The sequence below is a fragment of the Hyperolius riggenbachi genome, chromosome 10, assembly GCF_040937935.1.
Source record: "Hyperolius riggenbachi isolate aHypRig1 chromosome 10, aHypRig1.pri, whole genome shotgun sequence".
NCBI lineage: Eukaryota > Metazoa > Chordata > Amphibia > Anura > Hyperoliidae > Hyperolius > Hyperolius riggenbachi.
This window is the reverse complement of record NC_090655.1, coordinates 151621807-151647336: the sequence shown is the minus strand read 5'-3', so window position 1 is coordinate 151647336 and position 25530 is coordinate 151621807. Positions and strand designations below refer to the sequence as shown.

Genomic DNA, 25530 nt, shown 5'->3' with positions numbered 1-25530 from the left:
TGTGTGGTACACCTTGAAACAAGGGACCAAACACAGATCCACATCACAGTCCAGGCAATAAAAGCGTGTCTCTTTGTGGCCTTTTTTTCAGTCAGGACTTTTTTTTTTGAGCAACACACCACTGACTTTTTGGTTGTGTGCAGTCAGTGGCGTCAAGTAAGTCAAGCTGGATTTACCACATAGGAAACCCGCCGTCTCACTCTAATTGCCTCGATATGTGGTGAGGGGTGTTTGAGGCAAATAGCCTCACAAATTTTCATACAAAATCATGTTGCGGCATAGGCTTGTCACTGTATTTAATGTACAAAACAAAGGCATTCCAGAGGCACTGGCAATTTGCAATTTTAATTTTTTTTTATAGTACGTCCACCGCTGCTTCTGGACAGCGGGTTAAGTCACACAATATAAAGGATTTGACCCCAAAATGTGCCCTTTTTCGAAGCAATGAACTGCATCCAGTTGAGCCATCCTTTATAGGCCATGAAGCTCTCATCGAACATGATGTCTCTTTCTGGTGTGCAGGAGGTCATAAATTTGGAGCGGATCAGCTGGTAGATCTCCCATATCTTTTTGAGCTTGGGTGAGGGATGGGTGGCCTCATCAATGTCCTCATGGTTGCTGAAGTGCAGGTACCACATAATGAGGGAGAAGTGATACTCCGGCAACACAGACCCAAACAAAAGTGTTTTTGCAACTCTATTCATGGTCCAGTACCACTTCTGTAGGGGCATTACCCACCTCTTTCTGCAGGCTCACAAGGCTCAGGAAAAGCCAGAGGTCATCACTTGTCACAGGTTCCCATCTCCTGCTTTTGGAAAATCTGCTTAGAGGAGCACCCAGTTGCTGTGCAGCATACTGGTTGGTCTCCTCCACAATCTTCTGGATGACCTCCTCACTCAGAAAAAGCTCCAAGAAGGCCAGGGGGCTGTGGTCACAATCCTACTTTTTGCCCAGGCTCCCCAATAAAAGGGAAGCCGGGGTTGGTGCCGGGGTCAGACAGTCAGTCCCGCACCTAGTGCATGCACCAATAAATGGCGTTTCACTGTCACTGTCAGTCATGGATGCCTATGACAGGTCTCCCTTCCTGTACATGGACTCCACCAGGGACTGTCCTCCAAGATGTCCACCAGCGCTTGTTTGGAGAGACGCCTCCTGGAGCTTGAGCAGCAGGACACAGGTCACCAAAAGGTCAACTTAAAGGACAGCAAAAATAAAAAATCTGCAGCAAAGAACACCAGAAATTACAGCAGTCATTAAAATAACTATACAGTAACTCTGAATAAATCTATAGCAGAAATAAGCAGCAAAAAATTAATCCAAACATTGGCATAGCAATAGGGGTTGCAGAGGTTGTAAAAGCAACTAGCAATGGACTCTGAAACTCAGAAAAGAGAAAGACTGAGAAACTGACAAACATATTTACATTGTTTGAGATTCAATACAGGTGTATTGAATCGTATTGAATCTAAAATGTACCTTTGAAATGCATTACACTGATTTGCTGAGTGTGTTAAGGTGTTATTCAGCCTCCAGTCAGCAGGGGAGCACAATACACATCAGTGAGTATCATGTCACTGCCTGGGGGTCACCATGTTACATTCTCTGAGGCTCACCGCAGGACTGAGGCTGTCAGAGGGATATCGGGAGCTGGCTGCAGCTAATAGAGGGAGCATCAGTACGTGAGATTGCATTGGCAAGTGCAGGGAATGGCTGGAGGAGCCTGACTCATACATACTTTTAGTAGCAAGTAATTTAAGGGTGAGTCAGGCTCATCCTTACGGCTAGAAAGGTTAAGGAACCTTGTGGCTCTTCAGACAATATCAAGAGACAGTTCAAGCAAGATGATGCTTTAACCAAATGGAAAGAAGAGAATCTCTGGAGCTGCCACACTGAAGAAAACTGAAAGACTGTTAGCTGCAAGAAAGAGAATGGGAGAACTGACTGATCCATTGGACCTGCACACAGAGGTGACAGGGCCGAGGAAGGAGACACCGCTTTCTAAATGTGTAAAAAAATAAAAAAAATAAAACATTTTCTATGTTGAAAATGAAGTGACAGATGCACAGCAATGAACCGAAAAAGCTCATACAGCTACATAACAGAAGGACTGATACCAGTGTGATATTGTAACTCCTTGCATACAAGCTAATGCTCACTTTATTCCAATAACTCTAGAATCCTGTGAGGTGTGGTGGGGGAATATAATTCAAACAAATGCAACACATCTGACTGCCATTTCGCCAAGCAATGTCAGAGGAAGGGGAATGCATTTTAAGATGACAGACTGTTACCCAATCTGCACATGAATGAATGTTTTAAGTGACAGTTATTAAGTAGGTTCCAGCGAAAAAGGACAAACAAATGTTGTCCCAGAGCCTTTGTAGCCAAATGTAAATTTCAGTAGGATTCAGATAAAATAGAATCACATTTTCTGGATATACTGTACACCAATTACCTTACACAAAGCAAGGGAGAATACTGATGAGTTTTACACATAGGATTACTTATCTAGTTCGAAATAAAATGAAGGTTTTTTTTAGAGGGTTAGGATTATTCAATAGAACTTGGAAGCTTATATTTTCATTATTTTCTTACATTACAGATGTCATAGGAAACTTGTCCCCACCTATGAGAGTGCTTCTATTCGACGCTTTCGGATGGGGAGAGTAGATAACATAAGATCATCTACTGCAGAGGCTCTGGCATTTGTAAAGGCAATGGTGGATGGGAAAGACACAGTACCGGTAAAACCATTTATATTAACATTGTACTTTTTACACTTAATATAGACAAGTCATGATTTTGCCAACAATTATTGCAATGATAGGTCTAAGCAGGGTTTACACTTTTCCGTTTCTCATGCATTTTTTTGCATGTGAATTCACATTGAAAATTACTGTACAACCAATATAAATCAATGGACTAGTTCATATTGAATGCTATTTTACACATGGAAAAAGAACTTACAGTCGGCAGCATAATTTTGCATTCCACGTGCATTGTCTCGTTAACTATCATTAGCTAGTGTGGCAAAATACAGACGACTGCGTGTGGTGTCCATTAAAATACATGTGTGTTTTCCATGCATACAAACGTGAACCCTGCCTTGCTGTCTTATAATTAACCTTCCTAAACTTATTTAAAAATGTGCAATTGTATACCAAATAAACTTTTCCCTCTCAAATGACTCAGCTAACAATCAAAATGTATAACAGTTCAGCAAGTTCCTAGGCAGTGGGCTGGTTTATCCTTCTTAAAAGACAGAGACCACAAAAACATTTACAAGGTCTTTTAATATCCTCGAAGCAGATAATTATGGCACACAGCCCATATGATATATTGGCGCCATAGATCACAATGTAGTCCATGGCTATGGCAGCAGTAACCCGCGGTTGGGGTCAGTAAGTGGTGCATGAAGTTCAGCTATCATGTAGCTGAATGTTGGATAATTGTGAAGATTGTGGCGGGGAAGTAAGCAACACTCAGGGTTTTTGGGGGGCTGGGGTCCAGCTATCATGTATTCTAACCAGGGCCGAGCCGAGGCAGAGGTGAGGGAGGCTCCAGCCTCAGGGGGCAGTGTAGGAGGGGGCACACAACTCACTCAGCTATCATTCCTCTATTGTGTTTGAAGCAGAGAGAAATAAGAAAAGGAGATACATGGCAGTGACTGCAAGCCAGATAACTAGAGATTAAGGTGTTGGGGGCCCTGGGCTGCCTCTTAGTCTAATAGCAATCAGTGTGTGATGGCTGGGATGGGGGGCGCACTTTGGTGTCTCAGCCTTGAGTGCTGGAGGACCTTGTCCCAGCTCTGATTCCTACTATCACCAATAATTTAACACTTGATCTCGCACCCAAATTAACCAGATGCCTTGTTTTTACATATACACCTATATACAGTAGAGAATTCAACAGTAACAAAAAGGTCACATTATCATAAGCCAGCAAATGGCAGCAGAGAGTTTTCTACTGTGAAAAGGTGGAAGCTGGAAAAAATTACACACACTCCCACTACTCACTACTCTACATGGCGGGAGGGGGTGGCGGGGATGGTTTTTGTGAGCAAAAGGGGAGGGTTTTTTTTTGCTAAATGGCTGCGCTTGCGGTTGGGAAGAGGGAGGAGGAGGGGTCTCAGGAGAATTTGTTACCCCCCATGATTCCCGGGGTCATTCTGTGTTGAAGAAGGAAAGTGTATGATGCAAACTTGCAGTGTTCATGTTCTACAATGAAAAACTGCAGTGAGAAACATCAGTAAGAACATCTACAGATCACAAAAATCTTTTTTTATTCGCGCATTAAATCTTCACTTGAATTATGTTAATTAATTACAGCTTTGGCCTAGGTTTCCTTTAAAGTTCTTCAAGAAGGATTACTAATAAAATTAACTGATCATTTAAACCTTTTTTGAAGAGTACACCTGAACATTTTAACAAAGACTATAGGAGGATTTAATACATGTAAAACTTTTCAACTGAATATCATCTTTTCATTAGAAAATAATTCAGGAACAGAATAAAGATATAGATGAATAAAGGTATGAATGGAGGCTTAAATATGTGACTTGTACAGTTACTTTATATGCTGTTCATGCTATTTTAGCTTGCATGTGGATTATGATCTTGTAAAATTATCTTTGATTAGGTAAGAGAATTATGTTATTATTCTGTATGCTGAATGAATGATACCCTGCTCAATAGTTTAATTTTCACCTAACATTTAGAATTCAGTGAAACGATTCAGGACTCACAGTATAACAGTTCCAGTGCTGCTGGAGGTGCAGAGTGCTCATCATTGCCCCATACTACCGTTGGCCACAATGCTGTGCACCATTCAGTATACCTGAATGGAGCACGGCATCCAGTACTCCCAAATGCTACTATATGGCATTTTAACATTGCTACATTGCACTGGTTTGAATAGATGCTATAGATTAAATACCAAAATCAAGTTGACAATCAGGGTGTAATCAAGTGTATAACGTTGCTTTCCTGGAAATATTGATAATGTGAGCAAGTCATGAATATGGTCTTATCCTTAAAAATAGGAGGTCCTTAAATATACGGTGACTTTTCCATGAAATGCATTTGCCCTGTTAGGGCCCTGTTGATTCTGGCACAAGTGAAAGACATGAGCTACCCAAGAGGATGGCATCTAAGCAGTCACTGAGATTCACTGGAGTAACCACCTTAGGAGGGGTGACTATACCAAGTCATGACTCCCAGGATAACCACACTGCAGACAAGAAGAATAGCAGTGTGATAGCTGTAGTGTAGAGAAGGCAAGGCAGAACAGTGCCAAAGTAAGACTGGTGGCAGGCAGAGTACACCTGAGGTCACAGGCTGAGGACAGGACTGGCAGTTGGAAGAGCATAGTCAAGATCACAGACAGTTGGAGGAGTAGGATCAGGGTCACAGGCAAAGGCCTGGATTTAAAACAGGAAGGGAAAGATCAGGGTCACAGGTAAAGATAAAGACAACCAGCAGAACAGGATTAAGGTAGCAGACAAAATGGGAAAGCGGAGGAGCGCTCCATAGTGTAAAAACAGATTTATTGAGATAAAATGCGCATAAAACAATTGCGCTCACTAGAAAGCAGATGCATACAAGCATATCAGATGAGGGCGAAACCCTTTTCCTGTGACCCTGGGGTGCTGCCGCCTTCTACGTCCTCCATGGCTTGCGGAGGTCGTGGTCCGGATGGAAGGGACGGCGGGTGGATAGCCCAGGGAACTTTTGCGTGCTGGCAGGTCACCTGATGAAGGCGAGGATTCGCCCAAACGCATTGTGACGCTGCCAGCACGCAAAAGTTCTCTGGGCTATCCACCCCCCGTCCCTTTCATCCGGACCACGACCTCCGCAGGCCACGGAGGACGTAGAAGGCGACGCCCCAGGGTCCCAGAAAAAGGGTTTCACCCTCATCTGATATGCTTGTATGCATCTGCTTTCTAGTAAGTGCAATTGTTTTATGCGCATTTTATCTCAATAAATCTGTTTTTACACTATGGAGCGCTCCTCCGCTTTCCCATTTTTTCTGTTTTTATACAAGGATGCCTTTCAGCCGGGCATGAAGGAGCTGCCAACTGTGTGAAACCATAATCTGCTTGCCCGCACATCCCCGGTGCCCAGAAGTGCAAGATTTCCCTTCACTTTTAAGGTAGCAGACAAAGGTTTATGTTAAACAGAAAGCCTGGTGTGCTAAATAGGGCTAAAATAGCTCTAGGCTGGTGCCAACCCTATGCTCACACTCCCTGCATGTATCACAAGTCAGTGACCTATGTCACACATGTGCCAAGGGAAACAGTGGAGGAGGAGCCAGAGGGTGACATCAAGGTCTGGAAAGGATGGTAGCACAGTGGTGGCACCTTAGATGGCAGGCCAGAGTACAGCATGAGACCCAGTATGGGAGGGTAAAAATGACATGTCCCTTGGATGGTTACAACAGAGATTATCCAGGCATGACTAAAAGGAAGGAAGGTATAAGGCAAGTGGAGAACATCATGCTGCTATTTTAGTTCCCAGTGTACTTTGAATACCGTCCATAACATCTATTAGAAAGATAGTTTAACCTGTAAGGGTTACAATTAAAAATTTAATCTTCAAGTTATGGATCATATATACCAATTAATAGCTGTTTCAGTGCAGATTTTCCTGTTAAGTCCACAATGGAAGGACATAACTAGATGAGATGCAAAAAAGGATGGATTGCTGCTTGACATTTAGAGCAGTTTGGAGTTTTATCCCTCGCAAATTTACAAATTCTTTAAGGAGTAATGTAGGCCTGATGGACAATGTATAATAGCATGAGATATTGTCCTAAGCATGGTGTGTCATGTTTGACAGTAACTTAGGCATCACTCCACTCTTCCACCTCAAGGTCAACTACTGCAGATATCATTTAGATTTATAGGGAGGTGCTAGGTTATTGTTTTTTCAATCAAAATTGAATGTATTTGTGTGGTAATATGTTTGGAAAAAAAACACATTTTACTATTTCTGAAATTAAGAAGAATGTGATATTGAACCAATTTTGTGGGAATTTAGCTAGCAGTACATGTTCAATATACAATTAAATACAAATTTATTGAAAATGATAAATTTGGCCAAAATGCCATTTAAGAGGAACAGAAGTGAAAATAACATAATTAATAAAATTGCTTATTTATTACAATATTCATTTGTAGATTATTTAGTCAGTTTTTGCCCATTGTAAAATATTTTCACTTCCTGATTTACATTCTGAAATGTATCACTGGTGGTGACATCTTTAGCTCTGCCAGGTGATCTGTACGGAATGTTCATTTTACTGAGAGTTCTATGCACAGAGGGAGATACTGCTTACTTGGCAGTTGGAAAAAGCCAATGTTTCCCACAATGCAATGAGGTTCACAGACAGCAAACTGCCAGGACTTTGGTCATGACATCACACTGTGGGAGGTGTCTCAGTGCAATATCAGCTACACAGACCATGGGGGATGATCTATTCAAGAAAAGGTAAAGATTTTTCATGGGAAAGGGGGTATCAGCTACTGATTGGGATGAAGTTCAATCCTGGCTTTAAGTTCCTCTTTAAAGGAGAGCAAGTTATTTTGTTAAAATAGTTGGCCGAGGAAAGTAACTTCATGATTTATGCAAAATTTAGAAGCTTTAAAGATTGAGTTCAGACATAGGATTGTGACGTAATGGAATATGATAATTCTTTTCATTTTATACATTTCTTTGTCCAGGTTTACACTATGGCAGCCTGTGATTGGGTAGTATTTGGTAACTTGTCTCTATGGAAGATTTTCTGTCTGGGTGATGGACTTTATTTCTAATGGACCAGTAGGATAGTTGGGTCAGTTATGAGGCAATTTATTAAAAAAAAAAGAAAAAAAAAGAGGACAGTACAATGCCACCTTTATCAGAGGTGTTTTTAACCTGTTCTTGGAACAGGTACAGTATATCTACGCCCGTTGAGACTTCATCTTACCTCCAGGGGCATAGATATACATACCTCACCGCAATCACCCGCCTCTAGTGCTCCCACTAATAGACTGAATGGGTTTGCTTTAGTAGACTGATCGGTGAATGGGAACACATTTTCCCATTCACCGATCAAAGTGCCTGTGATCAATGATAACCAGCATCAGTGGTATGCCAGTGGTCATTGACAAAGTGAAATTAAAAACATACACACTGTGTACTGTTCATAGTGCACAGGAATATAAAATGAGGGGTCATCTAGTTGCCAATTAGTAATAGTAAAATTACACCTACATACATAAAATAAAAAATAAAAAAAATCCCCCACTAATTAACCCATTAACTCCCCATTCTCCCATAGTTACTAAAATAAACACTTGGAATCATGACATAAAAGTGATATAAAAAAGTGACATAAAAAAATACATAAAGAGTTACTTCAGGGACTCAACTTTTTTAATAAGTATGTCATGAGGGTATATTACTGTTATTTTTGCAAATTAGGGCTTGTAACTAGTGATATAACATGCGCAAAACTGAAAAAATGCACTTTTATTTCCAAATAAAATATTGTTGCCATACATTGTACTTGGGACATAAAATCTAACATTCAAATGTTGTAAACCCAGGACAAATGGGCAGATAAAATGTGTAGGGTTAAGCCACAGTAGCACATTTTATTTTAAAACTATAATGGCTAAAACTGAGAAATAATGAACTTTTTTAATGTTTTATTATTATTCCCTTTAAGTGCATTTAGAATAAAACAATTCTTAGCAAAATGTACAGCCCAAAAAGCAGATTTGGGGGCTAAAAAATAAGATATAGATTATTTTGGTGTGATGTGTAGTGATAAAGTTATTGGAAAATGAATCAGTGGAGAGCTGAAAGGTAAAAATTACTCTGGTCCATTTTGGGAGCACCACCTGTAGTGGTCAAGTGGTTAAGCAAGATAAATTTAAGTTTGGCTCTAGATTTGTTCCAGGGTGAGTGTTTTACAGTATTTAAAGCTGTATAAAACCCTGACATAATCAATAAAAACATGTTTTCCTACCTTTTATATGCCATATGGTTATCATATTTGCTTTTGTGCATAAGTATTATTATTCATTTAGAAATTACAAGTTCCCAAAGTACACTTTTTTTTTTGCTCTGAGAGATGACTTTGCACTACATTCATAACTGGTTTATTCATCTTGTAATGTAAGCAGAAATGCTTTCTGAGTGTCTGACTGTGTTCAGGAGAGTCTGCAGTGTCAGAGAAGTGTTTACTTAATTGTATGAAGTGAGGAATGTAAACACAAGATCACATTATCTCCAGTTCGGATGCGTCCAGCTTTCCCGGCAGGGAGCTTCTAAGTCCTGTGTATAACTAGTTGAATGCTGTTCTAGTAAAAAAAAAATATGGTGGTAGTTGTGCAGCAAGATGGCGCCTGAGGGGTAGCCACGGTCATACAGGGCTCCGGCTCTTATTTTTTATTTTTCTATCCTTTGTTCTGTATTTTTCCCCTGGACCTCCCCCGTCATGCAGCAACTCACTGGCAGATTGCAGCCTCCGGCTCCATGGCCGCTTTGTGACCTCGATCGTCCCAGAGACATCCAACATTCTTGGGCTGCACGTGGGTGACCTGGATCCTGAAGTCATGGAGTGTGGGTCCACTGAATCCATGCAGGGAGGGCCACCGATGTGAGCTCAGCGTCGTGTGGAGTACTGCACCACGGCTGCCCAGGGAGACCAGGACGCTGCCGGAATGAGCAGGAGGCTGTGCGCCGCTGCTCCCCCAGCTGTACGGAGTACTAGGGCGAGAGCTCCCTCTGGTTCCTGCTCCATCATGCCGGCCAGGAGTGCCCTCGCTGTGCATGCCTCTCCTCTCCACAGCCACTGGTCATCATCTCTGGGCGGATCGACGGTCGCCGCTGCTACCTCGTGGGGTGTCGGGCATCACCGCCCCGCATGCCAGCCTCAACAGAATGGAGCCACATGCTGGCTGCAACACGAGACGGGCCTCTGCCCTGCTGCAGTCACACAGGCCATCCATCGATGCGGCCAGAGAGCATCCGACTGCCGCTGCTACACTGGCTGCGACCTTGCCACCGGGACCCGCAGGTTCTCCAGGCATCTTGTGCCATCCGGCTGCCAGATCCCTCTGCACAGGGCTGATGATACCGCTGCCACACAACGGGACACAGCACACAGGTCAAAATGACGCTGTGGCCACAGTGGGTCAGTTACTACTGCCGCCCCCCCATCCTGCCCATGGATAAAATCAGGCAGGCTACCACCTAGCACCACAGTCCACGGGTATAGATACACGCAGCAAGGCCAATCCACCACAGCTCTCCATCCAGCTAACCTAAGGGTGCACCCCTGGCCTATGTCATGGCCTCACAGCACCTCTCTGCCCTGGAGCCCTGCAGATTGGCACAGGGTGAAGCAGCTGTCCAGTCCTTTTGGACTACTTTTGGCCTACGGGTCCAGCCACACAAGATCCACACTGGACTAGGCCACAAGCCTGGGAGATGATATTTGCATCCAGGACAGTGTCCAGGCCACCAGCCAGCCAGTCATCTCTGCAACCCCAGAGGATTCTATGACTTCCTGTCTCTCTCTCTAGTTTCTCCTCTGTTCTTTCCTTCCTTTGTTCTCTTCTGCTCACTGTCCTGCTCTCTTTCTCTCTCTCCCTACTCTCTGCACTTTCCAAGGCTAGAGCGGGGCATCCGAATCGCTGCAGAGCAGTTGAGCGCCGCAATGGAAGGTGGGAGCTCCTCTCAATATAGCACTCGGTTGTCCCCCCTTGCTCCTTCTCCTGTTTGTCTGTTTTGCCTGCTGTATGTATATTTTTATTGTATGTTATTTGCTGTACCATCACCGACCCTGTATGTGCCAAAAATAATTCCGGGTACAATCCCTGTTGTACTTGGCGAAATAAATATTTCTGATTCTGATTCTGATATAATATGCTGTAAATAATCTTTTAGAGCAAAGAAGAAATGCTGGGTTTCATTCCGCTTTAAGGAAGGATTTGGGCATATAGATTGGGTAATTGGAGATGTTGCAGCGGATTTAGGCGAGTAGAACCATTTTAAGCATATTTGCTCTACCATACATGAACAGGGATAGTTTAGTCAATAGTTTATTAGCATGCAAATAATATTGGAAACAGAAAAATTGTGTGTGTTTTTTTTTTTAAAATGGAGGTATGAGTAAGAGGCAGGAGAACGGGCTGTAGTGGAGTCTTGAAAACCCCTTCAGAGATAGGGGTGTCTGTCAATGGGCTACTATTGAACATAATCTAAGTATGAAAAGAACCATGAGGGAGCAGTGTCCCACATGTTTAGTGAATGCAGGGTTTACAGTAGTAGAGAATGGCCTGTAGCCTGTAGTAAGCAGGGAAGAGTAACTTGTAATGTTGCAGCCTTCAAAAGGAACATTTTGGTTGAGTCTACCGGCTGAAGAGGGTCAAACAGAGAGTTAGAAAGTTAGAAGTGAATAAAGTAGTCAGTCTATTGTTGGCAATCTTTTTAGCAATTGACCACAGAGAAATAGGACTATAGGTGGAAAGTAGGGAAAAAGAGCTCCTGTAATTTGTTCTAGTATATACTGTATATATATATATATATATATATATATATATATATATATATATATATATATTTATATATATATATATATATATATATATATATATATATATATATATATATATTATATATATATATATATATATATATATATATATACACATCGTATATTCCGGCGTATAAGACGACTGGGCGTATAAGACGACCCCCCAACTTTTCCAGTTAAAATATAGAGTTTGGGATATACTCGCCGTATAAGACTACCGCTCTTCCAACACACACCAAATAAAAATAAAAATAAAAAAAATCATGTACTGGTGCTGTGTATGAACAGATACTGGTGCTGTACTGTATGTGTTACCAAGTATATAACAGTATATAGTCAATTGACTTGTTGCATTGGTCAACTCTCCTTAAGTAGACTGGTCAGCTCTCCTTGTCTACCTGTTTATCAGAGCAGTATGGAAGAATAGATTGCACTCCCTCAGCAGGGAGATCTGAGATGTGGTAACAGGATAGGGCGTATCCCCCGGCATCAATGACACCCGGCGTATAAAACGACCCTCAACTTTTCATAAGATTTGCAAGGGTTAAAAAGTAGTCTTATACGCAGGAATATACAGTGTGTGTGTATATATATATATATATATATGTATATATATATATATATATATATATATATATATATATATATATATATATATAGTTAAAATGCATCAGTTAATAATTAACTTAATAGATTAATATCTATATTTTATTTTCAGGATTCTGAAAAAATGGATTTTCTAAAAGGTGCTATTGCAAGTCAAACAAATTACACTATTATGGTATGTAGTAAAATCTTTATATGTTTGCTAACGATGTAAGATGTTAAAAAATCTAGGGTTGTAACTTTGTGATTTTACGGCCCACGTTTCAAAATGTTGAGTTTGGTTCAAACACTATTGCCTGTCAAATGATTTAGTTTGAGGTGCAGGATTTTAGGTGTAGATTGTCCACCCCTATTTTAAATAGGTTTAGATATTGTGTAACTAAAAATGTGTGTGATGATTTACAAATCATTCAAACCTTTTATTTATTTAAAAATTGCACAACAGCACAGTGGTGTAGTGGTTAGCGCTCTCGCCTTGCAGCGCTGGGTTTGAATCCCAGCCAGGTCAACATCTGCAAGGAGTGAATATGTTCTCCCCGTGTCTGGGCACTCTGGTTTCCTCCCACATCCCCAAAAAGATACAGATAAATTAATTGGCTTCCCCCTACAATTGGCCCTAGACTATGATACATACACTACACACTACAGACGTATGACTATGGTAGGGATTTGATTGTGAGCCCCTCTGAGAGACAGTTAAGTTATTAGACAATATATACTCTGTACAGCACTGCGGAATATGATGGTGCTATATAAATACTAAATAATAATAATAATAACTACATAGCAAATGTTGAAACAATTTATTTTATACAAATATGTTTTCTGGTTTTGAATCAAGACAACACAGTTCAAAAATATTGAAATTGGTACCGAGGCATGTGTATAACTTTGTAGCATCACTGGATCAAAATTGTGGATAGCAGTATGTGTTAATCCTAAACCTTTCATTCCAGATGTGCAAGTCACTCATGTTATGTGTACTAATGCACCACTGTATCATTACTAATGATGTCTTTTAAATAGAGATGTAGCGAACGGTTCGCCGGAGAACGGTTCAGGGCGAACTTAGGGTGTTCGCGTTCGCCTGCACCAGGCGAACTTTTGCGGAAGTTCGATTCGCCCCATAATGCACTATGAGGGTCAACTTTGACCCTCTGCATCACAGTCAGCAGGCACATTGTAGCCATTCAGGCTACACTAAGCCCTGAAGCCCCCCCCCCCCCCCCCTTATATAAGGCAGCCTCCGGCGGCCATTACAGTCACTCATCTGCCTGCTATTAGACAGACTAGGGAGAGCTGCTGCAGACTTGTTCTTCTAGGGACAGATTAGTTAGGTTCTTGGCTGCTTAGCTTGCTCCTGGCTGATTGTTATTGCTTTTATAGCACCCCTTAATAGCTCTTTTCAGAGCTCATCCTGTACTTTTTTTTTCTCTGTGTGTCAAACTGACACTTTTGTTGCATGCACAGCCTTGCTAATTGATAGTGTGTGTGCCACTGCCAGCAGCCCAGCACATCCAGTGACTACCTGTGTGTGTGACAGGGAGCTGCACATTGTACTACCCAGTACTGCATATACTCCAGTACCTGTTGTGTTTACTTAACCCACCTCATCACTGCATATGCCTACCTTTGTGTTGAGTGAACCCAGCTCACTGCATCTAACTACCTGTTGTGTTGAGTGAACCCACCTGGCCACCTCACTGCATATAACTACCTGTTGTGTTGAGTGGGAACCCACCTCACTGCATCTTAAGTACCTTTACTGTTCAGTGAACCCAGCTCACTGCATCTAACTACCCGGGAGCCTGTTGTGTTTACTTAACCCACCTCATCACTGCATATACCTAGCGTTGTGTTGAGTGAACCCAGCTCACTGCATCTAACTACCTGTTGTGTTGAGTGAGAATCCACCTCACTGCATCTTAAGTACCTTTACTGTTCAGTGAACCCAGCTCACTGCATCTAACTACCCAATACCTGTTGTGTTTACTTAACCCACCTCATCACTGCATATACCTAGCTTTGTGTTGAGTGAACCCAGCTCACTGCATCTAACTACCTGTTGTGTTGAGTGAGGACCCACCTGGCCACCTCACTGCATCTAACTGCCTGTTGTGTTGAGTGAGAACCCACCTCACTGCATCTTAAGTACCTTTACTGTTCAGTGAACCCAGCTCACTGCATCTAACTACCCGGGAGCCTGTTGTGTTTACTTAACCCACCTCATCACTGCATATACCTAGCGTTGTGTTGAGTGAACCCAGCTCACTGCATCTAACTACCTGTTGTGCTGAGTGAGAACCCACCTCACTGCATCTTAAGTACCTTTACTGTTCAGTGAACCCAGCTCACTGCATCTTACAACCTGTTGTGTTCAGTGAACCCAGCTCACTGCATCTAACTACCTGTTGTGTTGAGTGAGAACCCACCTGGCCACCTCACTGCATCTAACTACCTGCATCTAACTACCTGTTGTGTTGATTAAGGAGAACCCACCTCACTGCATCTTAAGTACCTTTACTGTTCAGCGAACCCAGCTCACTGCATCTTACAACCTGTTGTGTTCAGTGAACCCAGCTCACTGCATCTAACTACCTGTTGTGTTGAGTGAGAACCCACCTCACTGTATATAGCACCGGCAGGTCTGTGCGAGGTGGTGTTGCTGTGATTTCGTGCGGACCTGCCCCAACATACAGTGCTCAGAAGAAGGCACGTGCCATCACTTCCCAAAATCGTGAGGAGGTGCTTGAGTATTTAACACAGAACACCTCATCTCCCGCAGCCACCAGCGCTACAACAAGCACCACATCCGCTGCATTTGACACTTCACAGGAGTTATTTGGTGGTGGTGGTGAAATCACTGATTCCCAGCCACTACTGCAACAACAACAAGAAGGTGCAGGTACACCACCTCATACGTCTGAGTTAGCTGGCGATAGTATGGACGTAACGTGTGTGGATGGGGATGATGGTGGACCACCTGAAGTTGGTGCACTTGAGGAGGTGTCTGAGGAAAGCGCAGCCGGCCAGGAGGATTATGATAACGATTATTTGGATACCACATATGTTCCCGGTAGAGGAGATGACCAGGGGGACAGTTCAGAGGAGGAGTCAGAGAGGAGTAGGAGGAGACGACTCCATGATAGAAGCAGAGGGAGCTCGTCCTCAGAAACAGCTGGGGGCAGTGTCCGGCGCCATGTATCGCCAGCTATGGCCAGTCAGCCAACATGCCCTTCAACATCAGCTGCTGATGCCACCGTAGCGCCATCACCCCAGGGGGGCTCAGTGGTTTGGAAATTTTTTCACGTGTGTGTCTCAGATCGGAGCAAAGCCATCTGTTGTCTCTGCCAGCAAGAATTGAGCCGTGGAAAGGCCAACTCATGTAGGGACAAGTGCCTTACGAAGGCACCTGGAGAGAAGGCACAAACAGCTATGGCAAGAACACCTGAGGAAAAGCAGCACCCCTCAAAAGACAAGCCACCCTCCTTCTCCTCTTTCTCCTTTAGGTGCATCGTCTTCATCCACTTTCTCCCTTGCACCTTCACAGCCACCCTCCTCCACACCGCCTCTTCCCTTCAGCGGTTCCTTCTCCTCTGCCCACAGCTGTACCCAGCTGTCCGTGAAGGAAGTATTTGAGCGTAAGAAGCAAATGTCTGCCAGTCACCCTCTTGCCCGGCGTCTGACAGCTGGCGTGGCAGAACTATTAGCTCGCCAGCTATTACCATACAAGCTGGTGGAGTCGGAGGCTTTCCGTAAGTTTGTGGCCATTGGTACACCGCAGTGGAAGATACCAGGCGGCAATTATTTTTCACAAAAGGCCATAACCAAACTGTACTGTGCAGTTGAGAGGCAAGTGGTGTCATCTCTGGCACACAGCGTTGGGTCAAGGGTCCACCTGACCACGGATGCCTGGTCTGCCAAGCACGGGCAGGGCCACTACATTACATACACAGCTCATTGGGTCAACCTGGTGACCGATGGCAGCAAGCAGGGAGTATGTGGCTGCGCAGCGGACCGACTTGTCACATCTCCACGACTTGCAGGCAGGCCTCCAGCCACCTCCTCTCCACCTGCTACCACCGCTTCGCTGTCGTCATCCTCCTCCTCCTCCTTGGCTGGTGCCACGATCTCCTCTCCAGCTACACAGCCCCAGCACCCCAGGGCCTATGCTGCATGCCAGGTGCGATGGTGTCACACAGTGTTAGACATGTCATGCCTGAAAGCGGAGAGTCACACTGGAGCAGCTCTCCTGGCTGCTCTTAACAAACAGGTGGAGCAATGGTTGACCCCGCACAAGCTTGAGATCGGCAACGTGGTGTGTGACAACGGCAGCAATCTCATTGCTGCGTTGAATTTGGGAAAGCTGACACACATACCCTGCATGGCACATGTGCTGGATCTGGTCGTGCAAAGATTTGTGTCCAAGTACCCAGGCTTAGAGGACGTCCTGAAGCAGGCCAGGAAGTTGTGTGGGCATTTCAGGCGCTCTCACAAGGCCATGGCACGCTTTGCGGACATTCAGCGTAGAAACAACTTGCCGGTGAGACGCCTGATTTGCGATAGCCCGCTGGAATTCCACCCTGCTGATGTTCTCTCGCCTGCTAGACCAGGAGAAAGCCGTCACCCAGTACCTGTATCATTACAGTACAAGGACACAATCTGGGAGGATGGGGATGTTATGGCCCAACAACTGGACACTGATGCGAAATGCATGCAGGGTCATGGAGCCCTTTGAGGAGGTGACCAAACTGGTGAGTCGCGATGAGGGCACCATCAGCGACTTGATCCCCTACGCCTACTTCCTGGAGCGTGCCGTGCGTAGAGTGGTGGATACAGCTGTGGAGGAGCGTGAACGAGAAGAGTTACGGCAGCAGGAGTCATGGGAGCCATTTACACACGAACCCGATGTTCCCACAACACCTGCGGCAGCACAGAGAGGGGAGGAGGAGGAGGAAGAAGAGGAGTCGTGTGGGGAAGGAGAGGAGTCAGACTCTGATGATGGTGATGATGAGGAAGGTGTTTCTGTGAAGGAGGAAGAGGCGGCGGAAGAAGAACAACAACTGCGGCAGCTGTCACAGGGGGCTTCTGCTGCTCCACGTTCCCGTGGTATTGTTCGTGGCTGGGGGGAGGAAGAGGAGTTGCATCCCGTCACTGAGGAAGAGCAAGAGGAGATGGAGAGTACGTCTGCATCCAGCTTTGTGCAGATGTCCTCTTTCATGTTGTCCAGCCTGTTGAGGGACCCCTGTATCAAAAAACTCAAGACGAATGACCTGTACTGGGTGGCCACGCTACTAGACCCTCGGTACAGGCACAAAGTGGCGGACCTGTTACCAACTCAACACAAGGCCGAAAGGATGTAGCACTTGCAGAACAAGCTGTCGATGATGCTTTACAATGCGTTTAAGGGTGATGTGGCTGCACAACGCAATCAAGGTACCACTGGCAGTAACCCTCCTCCTCCCAAGTCCACGCAGGCAAGGACAGGACGCTCCAGCGATCTCAGGGTGATGTCGGACATGCGGACATTCTTTAGTCCAACTCTTCGCCATAGTCCTTCCGGATCCACCCTCCACCAACGCCTGGACCGGCAGGTAGCCGACTACCTGGCCTTGAGTGTGGATGTAGACTCTGCGAAAAGCGACGATGAACCCTTGGACTACTGGTTGCGCAGGCTTGACCTGTGGCCAGAGCTGTCCCAATTTGCCATACAACTTCTCTCTTGCCCTGCCGCAAGCGTCCTGTCAGAAAGGACCTTCAATGCAGCTGGAGGCATAGTTACTGAGAAGAGAAGTCGCCTAAGTCACGACAGTGTTCAGTACCTGACCTTTATCAAAATGAATGAGGAATGGATCACGGAGGGCTACTGCACGACCGAAGACCAAGTCAGTCCCCACACACAGCATCTCTGCCTGCAGGCCGCTTGACTGCCTTCTCCGCCACCACCAACAGGGTCCAGGACTCTAGGCGGATTCCTGAATTTTTAAGGCCGCTGCTAGCAGCGGGTGCTACACAAATTTTTCTGGTGCGTGTACATGCCTGCTTAATTTTTCTGGCTGCACTGCGGGCGGCTGCAACAAAAAAACAAAAAGGCATGTACATGTGCCCATCCTCCTTCGTGATCATTACCTTGCCGCGGTGAAGGGGCTTGCGCATCACAATGAAGCAATGACCGCCGGCTATTTGAGTGTCTCGGGTGGGGGTGGCACACAAAAGATAATAAGGTCGCTGCTTCATTGTGGTCAGACCAAATTTGATCAGCTGGACATTCACTGTTGTTCTATCATTGAGCTACCACAGCCCGGTGACCATATGGGCTTGAAAAACGCCACGGCCTACACTCTGGCCACGGTGCGCACCAGTCCAGCACAGCCGTCACTACGCAAACAGCTGTTTGCGGTGCGTTACACAGTGAGTTTGGTGTGTCAGTGTAAAGCAGAACTCTAATTACACTCCCTAATTGATGTATACCCATGCAAGATGTTTGAAAGCACTTTAGGCCTGCAATTTAGCATTCAATGTGATTTCTGCCCTTAAAACGCTGCTTTGCGTCAAATCCAGATTTTTCCCCGGGACTTTGGGCATGTATCCCACTCCGCTATGCCCCCCTCCAGGTGTTAGACCCCTTGAAACATCTTTTCAATCACTTTTGTGGCCAGCATAATTTTTTCTATTTTTCAAAGTTCGCCTCCCCATTGAAGTCTATTGCGGTTCGCGAACTTGTACGCGAACCGAAACTTCCGCGGAAGTTCGCGAACCCGGTTTGTGAACCGAAAATCGGAGGTTCGCGACATCTCTACTTTTAAACTGTAGATTGAGAATAAGCTGATTGGTCCTTCCTTTTTCTAAATGGGCCAGGGGACATAGGCTGGATTTACAGTGGTCAGTTGCATAACACACATGACTGTGAGCTGCAACGCAGACAGGACATATACTTTAACCTCCCTGGCGGTAAGTCCGAGCTGAGGTCGGGCTATGCTGGCGGGAGGCACCGCTCAGGCCCCGCTGGGCCGATTTGCATAATTTTTTTTTAGTTACACGCAGCTAGCACTTTGCTAGCTGCGTGTAACCTCCGATCGCCGCCGCTACCCGCCGATCCGCTGCTATCCATCATGCCGCAGCCGCCCCCCCCCCCAGACCCCGTGCGCTGCCTGGCCAATCAGTGCCAGGCAGCGCTGTGGGGTGGATCGGATTCCCCTTTGACGTCACGACGTCGATGACGTCGGTGACGTCATCCCGCCCCGTCGCCATGGCGACGGGGGAAGCCCTCCAAGAGAGCTCGTTCTTTGAACAGGATGGGGGGATGCCGCTGAGCAGCGGCTATCATGTAGCGAGACGTTGTCTCGCTACATGAAATTTTTTTTTTTATTTTTTTTTTAAACATATTTGCTGCCCCCTGGCGGATTTTAACAAACCGCCAAGGAGGTTAATACAAAGCCTGCATGCAGGGAGTTAAGGTGGCCACTAATGGTCCAATTTCTAGTGAAAAATCGTTCGAGCGATCAGAAATTCTGATCGGATTGGTTGTAAATAATCTCAGTTGATGGGTACAATCGATTACAAATGATTATAAAAATAGTTGTCCGATTGGATTTTTGTCAAACCAAAATTTGAATTTTCTTGTTGGTTGCGATTGATAGGAAGCAAAGATTGGTTCGTTGATGGTGTAGTGAAGATTTTTCGTTCGATCAGAATTTCTGATCGCTCGAACGATTTTTCGCTAGAAATTGGTCCGTTAGTGGCCAGCTTTCGAATAACGCAATCCGTTGTAATGCAGTACTGTGAACAGGCCCATAGAATTGTATGGGCAGTGAGTTGACGTGCAGAATTATTCTGCAACACAACTAAAACTTTATGCTGCATAATTTTACATTTCACAGACTACGGATGAATGGATGGACAGAGGAGAAGGTGAATCAACAGATAGACAATTCATATTTATTATTATTGGTATGGAGCTGACAATTTCCGCAATGCTTTTGCAGAGTTCCCCAACCCTGTCCTCAAGGCCCACCAACAGTACATGTTTTGCAGGAAACCACAAACAAGCACAGGTGAGCTAATTAGTGTCTCAGCAGAGCTGATTAACTACTGGTGTGGATTCCCACAAAACATGCACCGTTGGTGGGCCTTGAGGGTTGGGGAACACTGCTTTACAGAGTAATCATGTCTCACAATGTAATCCCTACCACAGTTATATATCTTTCATAATTGGGGCCAAGTTTAGGGGGAAGCCAATTAACTTATCTGTCTGCTTTTGGGATATAGGAAGACACTGGAGTACCCAGAGGAAACTCACGCCGACACAGGGAGAACATACAAACTCCATGTAGATAGTGCCTTGGCTGGGATTCAAATTGGGGATCCAGCAATGCAAAGTAAGAGTGCTATACACTACTCTAGATGGACAGATCGATAGATTGACAAATAGTTTATATAAATACAGTGTAAGCAGTAGATTACAGTGCTGATCACTGCCCCATAGCTCAAAACTATGATTCATCCTAGGAGAGATAAATTATACTGGTTTAACTATAAATCTCCAGATGGGATGTATTTTATGCCTCATAGTAAAATTCTCTTGTGCTGCGCTATTTGTTAGGATACACAAGTGGTTTTATCTGACATAAATCTGGTGCTCTTGAGATTCTACGCCAAACAGTTTAATCAAATGTGCCGCCTCACACTGTATAATATTAGCCATTCTCAATTTCCCATCTGACATGGCACTGATAAATGTTGCAAAATGTCAGTGTTATGACAAATGTAAATGTTATGTGTTAACATGACATTTCATCTCATCTGCTGGCCAATTTCTCTTAATGAGGTTGAATGGAAATCAAAGTGACAGGACACAACCCTGGAGAATGTGTTATTTTACTTCTGTTACCTTTAAGTTTTAACCCCTGTCTGTGTAAAGTCACAGGCATATGCCCACACCTTATAACTGCATAACTATCACCAAACAAAATTATGTTATTTTCTAAGCATCATCCTCAACGTGTGTAGGAGTCTGATTATGGCCCAACTTATCATATAGCTAAAGATAGATGGCGCAACACGGACAACCGATCAATCGATTTCTGGCCGAATTGATCAAGGCTATCAATCTAGCATGCTGGAAAAATCTTGCTCTTTAGAACGAAACGATGCCTAGTGAAAAGGTGGCCACTCACGTACAATTAAAAAATAACAAAAACCTCTAACGGCTTTCTTTTTTTATTTGAGCAAGGAACGCTCAAGAGATAGTCTCTTGTTTTTATCACTATAAGTCGATCAGGAGAGGCTGATTTTTCTGATCAGTCTTTATGAAAATTTAGTGGTAGACGTGTCTCACACTTCCGCTGCCCGGCGGATAAACTGTGTACACATCACCATGGCAACAGTGACGTGGGCCCTACTGTCCCAGTTTGACTCATATTGTATGGCTCTCCAGGAATTACATTTCAAAATATGTGGAGTTTATGACTCTCTTGGCAAAAAAAGGTTCCTGACCCCTGAGTTAGAGTGTCAATTTCTTAATTTATAGTCCAAAGCAAATTTTTCTGACTTTTTAATCATTTTTTTAAATAATTGGGGGAAAAATGAACATGTGTGTGACACATTGGTCAGATTTTTCAAATGTTACTATTCAACTGTTAATCAGAAAAAAAATTATTGAAATTTTCAAATTGAAAAGAAATATAAAAAAATCTATTTTATGTGGCCACCTTACTGGCAAGTATTCTAATTTAGTTAGGTCATATTCCAGCAGCTGTGATCACTGTCAGGGACTGTAACATAAATAAGATTTGAATATCAAATGAAACATGTATTTTAAAAACCATCTTTAACCACCACTCAAAGGATAGGCCATGCCAGTTCAGTATCAAAGAATGGTAAAGCAGAGGTGCCAAGAAGGATAATATACATTAAAAACAGAGGCGGAGGTGCTTGGCTTAAGGCCTCTTGCACACTGCAAGCGATTCAGATTCAGATTCCGCTTTTTAATCGGATTTTACTTCCGATTCAGATTCAGCTTTGCAGTTTGCTCCCTGCACACTGCAAAGCGGAATCTGAATCGGATGTAAAAACTGATTAAAAAGCGGAATCTGAATCGCTTGCAGTGTGCAAGAGGCCTTATACAGAGCTCTTTTCAGTTACACCTTGATTTTGCCTGATGAAGCACGTGATACCTGTGAAACGCATCGCTCTATGGAGTATACAATAAAGTCCTTTTTTTAATCTGACAATATGGAGTCATCAATGAGGTAAGTCCACCGCTACCTCCCATTTTAACTGTTTTTAGTGTATATCATCCTTTTATGTACCTCTGTTTTACCATTCTTTTCAAGTTCTGTCCACCCTTCGTGGAGGGGCGTTACCCCTTTTTTCTTCCGATCTACAGAGAGCAACTTCTTAACCTGAGTGGGGTCAAGTCTAAGCTCCCCGCTTGCCTATACGGTGGTTGTCTTAGTGGTAACCCACCTTTTTGAAGAAGTATCATTTCATGCAAAGTATTTTACAACTACATATCACAAAAACTACATAACATACTGTACCTATTGTGGACTCTCGATTTCTCCTTTTGTCTTCCTACAAGTAGTTTTTTGTCAACAACTGCAAGGATATGGCATGGAATTTTAATTATGTATAGCCGGGTTAACAGAGATACGTGATATCATTTAGCAACAAATTGCATCTACTGTAAAGTTAAAAACATCATCCACTAAAGAAAATGGCAGATACAGTATATATCAGTAAGTGTAACTGATTAGAATTAGGCTTACAGAGTAAGGGAAGACTTGGAGGTAGGACATGGGGAGTGTATGTTTTCGTTGTTAGGATTAGGAGATTAGGGTAGCAGTTACTGCTTGTAGGGAAGTTTAGGGTTAGGCATTAGGAAGGCAACAATGAGGGAGGTTAGAGTAAGGCTTTGGAAAACAGTGAGAGCACGTGGAGTGGTTAGGCTAGCAACAGAGAAACAAAATAGAAATAAGAGTATACAATTATATAATGATGCACTGCTAAATATCTTATCAATAAGGTAAAAGTCACCTGAGATTTCCACCTGAAATAGCTATGGCTCAACATAGCAAATAACAGGTAGATGAGGGAATCAGTATGTTAATCTACTGGACAATATGCACTGGGTGCACTGTTGCCCAAGCAGCAAAAGGTGGACCAGATTTTACAGTATAGATTCTGGCATCATCAGTGCTACAAGATGCTCAACCACTTATGCCTAGTACACACCATACAATTCTCTGTAAGATTTTCTGTTAGATGGTTAGATAGAGAATATCCAACATGTTGGAAATTCTCTATCTGGCAGGAAAATCTATCTGCCTAGCAATTAGGCATTGTTCTGCTCACCAGGAGATAACCAGAAGACAATGCACCAGAGATAATGACCAGTCTCTACCAGTACTTTACAGAAAATAATCTAATTGCAGAAAATCTTACAGAAAATTGTATGGTGTGAACTAGGAATTACGGAGGGAGCAAGAAATCTGTAGGAGGAACCCTAATTTGCTTATAATCTAAAATATGAATTTAAAAGTTAGGAGTAGTTTGAGCTTACCTACATCAAGGAGCAAACCACATTAGGTGGATATAATATTTATTGATGCACCTAAGACTATGCAAACAATCTACTTACGGAGGGACAGGGTTAGGCACCTGGATAGTGTTAACATTACAGGTGGAGGTTAAGGTTAGACATCAGGAAGGAGTTACCATGGGGCCTGAGGTTAGACTACAGGAAAAAGAACAAACAAGGAGGGGTTGAGAAAAATGTAGGCTAATGACAGAGGAAAACACAGCTAAAAATCTAGTCACATTACCGATACCATGAATATCGCTTGGCACTCCTCACACCAAATCTTACAAGCAATGCAAGTAAATGTACCAATATCAAATGTTTTACATGAATTAAAGCAATTTTTATTCTAGAGCTTTATTGCATTGCAGATTTCCAAAATGTATACACACACACACAGTCTTATGAGTTTGGAAATACTAAAGTACTCTATACCCAACCCATATTTTAGAGCTTTGTTTAAAAAAAAAATTGTTATATTTTCTTTTTTTTCACAGGCCATTACAGGCATGGCAATAGATAACCACTTGCTGGCACTGAGGGAGCTAGCAAGGGAACACTGCAAAGAGCTGCCGGAGATCTTCACAGATGAAATGTATTTGATCAGTAATAGATTCATTCTGTCTACTAGTCAGGTAAGTTTGTTTATGTGAGCCATCAATTGCAGTGGAAACAGCTATGTAAGTGCTATATGCAATGACCCTGACTGTGTGTGTGTGTGTGTGTGTGTGTGTGTGTGTGTGTGTGTGTGTGTGTGTGTGTGTGTGTGTGTGTGTGTGTGTGTGTGTGTGTGTGTGTGTGTGTGTGTGTGTGTGTGTGTGTGTGTGTGTGTGTGTGTGTGTGTGTGTGTGTGTGTGTGTGTGTGTGTGTGTGTGTGTGTGTGTGTGTGTGTGTGTGTGTGTGTAAGAAAGGAGAGGTTCTCTCTTGATTGGCTGAACGCTCAGTGGCACCATTAAAAATAGTAAATCAAATGCTTAGTGTTTTGTGAACTTTTGCAAAAAGCTGCCAAAGCATTTAGAAAGTAGCTTAATAAATGTGCCAGCTGCTCAGAAATGAGTAATGCACTGCATACTGCTTTCTAAACACTTGAAAGCCACCAAAATCAGAATCAATCTTATTTGACCAAAAGTTTGCACTAACAGATATTTTTGACTTGACTTTATAAACGTTTCCATTAATTTCAGCAAGAACGGTTAGTTGGTGATCAGTTAGCTGGTGACAAAGATGTTAAGGTGGCCACTAACGATCCAATCTTTTTTTATCAACTCTTACCATTTGTGTGTAATAAAGGGAACTGCCTATATAATACATTCAATATATTCACTCAGTTTACCCCACAATACATAGATTTCATAAAATTGGATGAAAATGATTGGATCGTTACTGGCCACCTTTACATAGTCGTTTTCATTCATGGGAAGTGCCTGCAGAATTAGTTGCTTCTTACCCACTAGCCCTGGTCTAGAGAATCATTTGTGCTGTTAACAGTGCAGAAATGTCTCTTCTTGTGCGTCCACCCTTATATGAACATCAGTCCCTTTTTTGGAAATAAATCCCTGTCCTTATTTCCTTTTCTGAAACACCCTTTCACCTAATGTACTCATCTAAGTTATTGCCTTGTTTATCTCCAGATGCTAATACAAAGAAAGATTGGTAGTGGAGGAATTGACCGTAGTGAGTAAAAAAATTAAAATATGAGTAAATTCTTATTGGCATGCCCTTATAGAGAACCCGAGGTGTGTTTAGAGAATGTTATC

At 43.4% G+C, this 25530-nt stretch overlaps 1 protein-coding gene and 1 long non-coding RNA gene across 6 annotated transcripts in view; one reads left to right on the top strand and one right to left on the bottom strand.

The window, feature by feature from the left end:
• LOC137536591 (uncharacterized) overlaps window positions 1-25530 on the bottom strand; it is a 156340-nt gene that overhangs the window by 98204 nt on the left and 32606 nt on the right. For 4 of the 5 annotated variants that reach the window (XR_011024583.1, XR_011024582.1, XR_011024581.1 and 1 more), the window contains exons 5-6: window positions 23834-23929; window positions 22734-22791 (exon numbers count right to left, since the gene is read on the bottom strand). This is a non-coding gene — a long non-coding RNA (uncharacterized lncRNA). Of the gene's footprint in view, window positions 1-9031; window positions 9347-22733; window positions 22792-23833; window positions 23930-25530 lie in introns of those variants that run through there. The other variant, XR_011024579.1, reaches the window with a different exon arrangement.
• Window positions 1-25530, top strand: part of CHAT (choline O-acetyltransferase) — a 146628-nt gene that overhangs the window by 115193 nt on the left and 5905 nt on the right. Inside the window, exons 12-14 of the mRNA XM_068258835.1 lie at window positions 2603-2744; window positions 12305-12367; window positions 24271-24408. Coding sequence (XP_068114936.1) covers window positions 2603-2744; window positions 12305-12367; window positions 24271-24408 — 343 coding nt within the window. The remainder of the gene's footprint in view (window positions 1-2602; window positions 2745-12304; window positions 12368-24270; window positions 24409-25530) is intronic.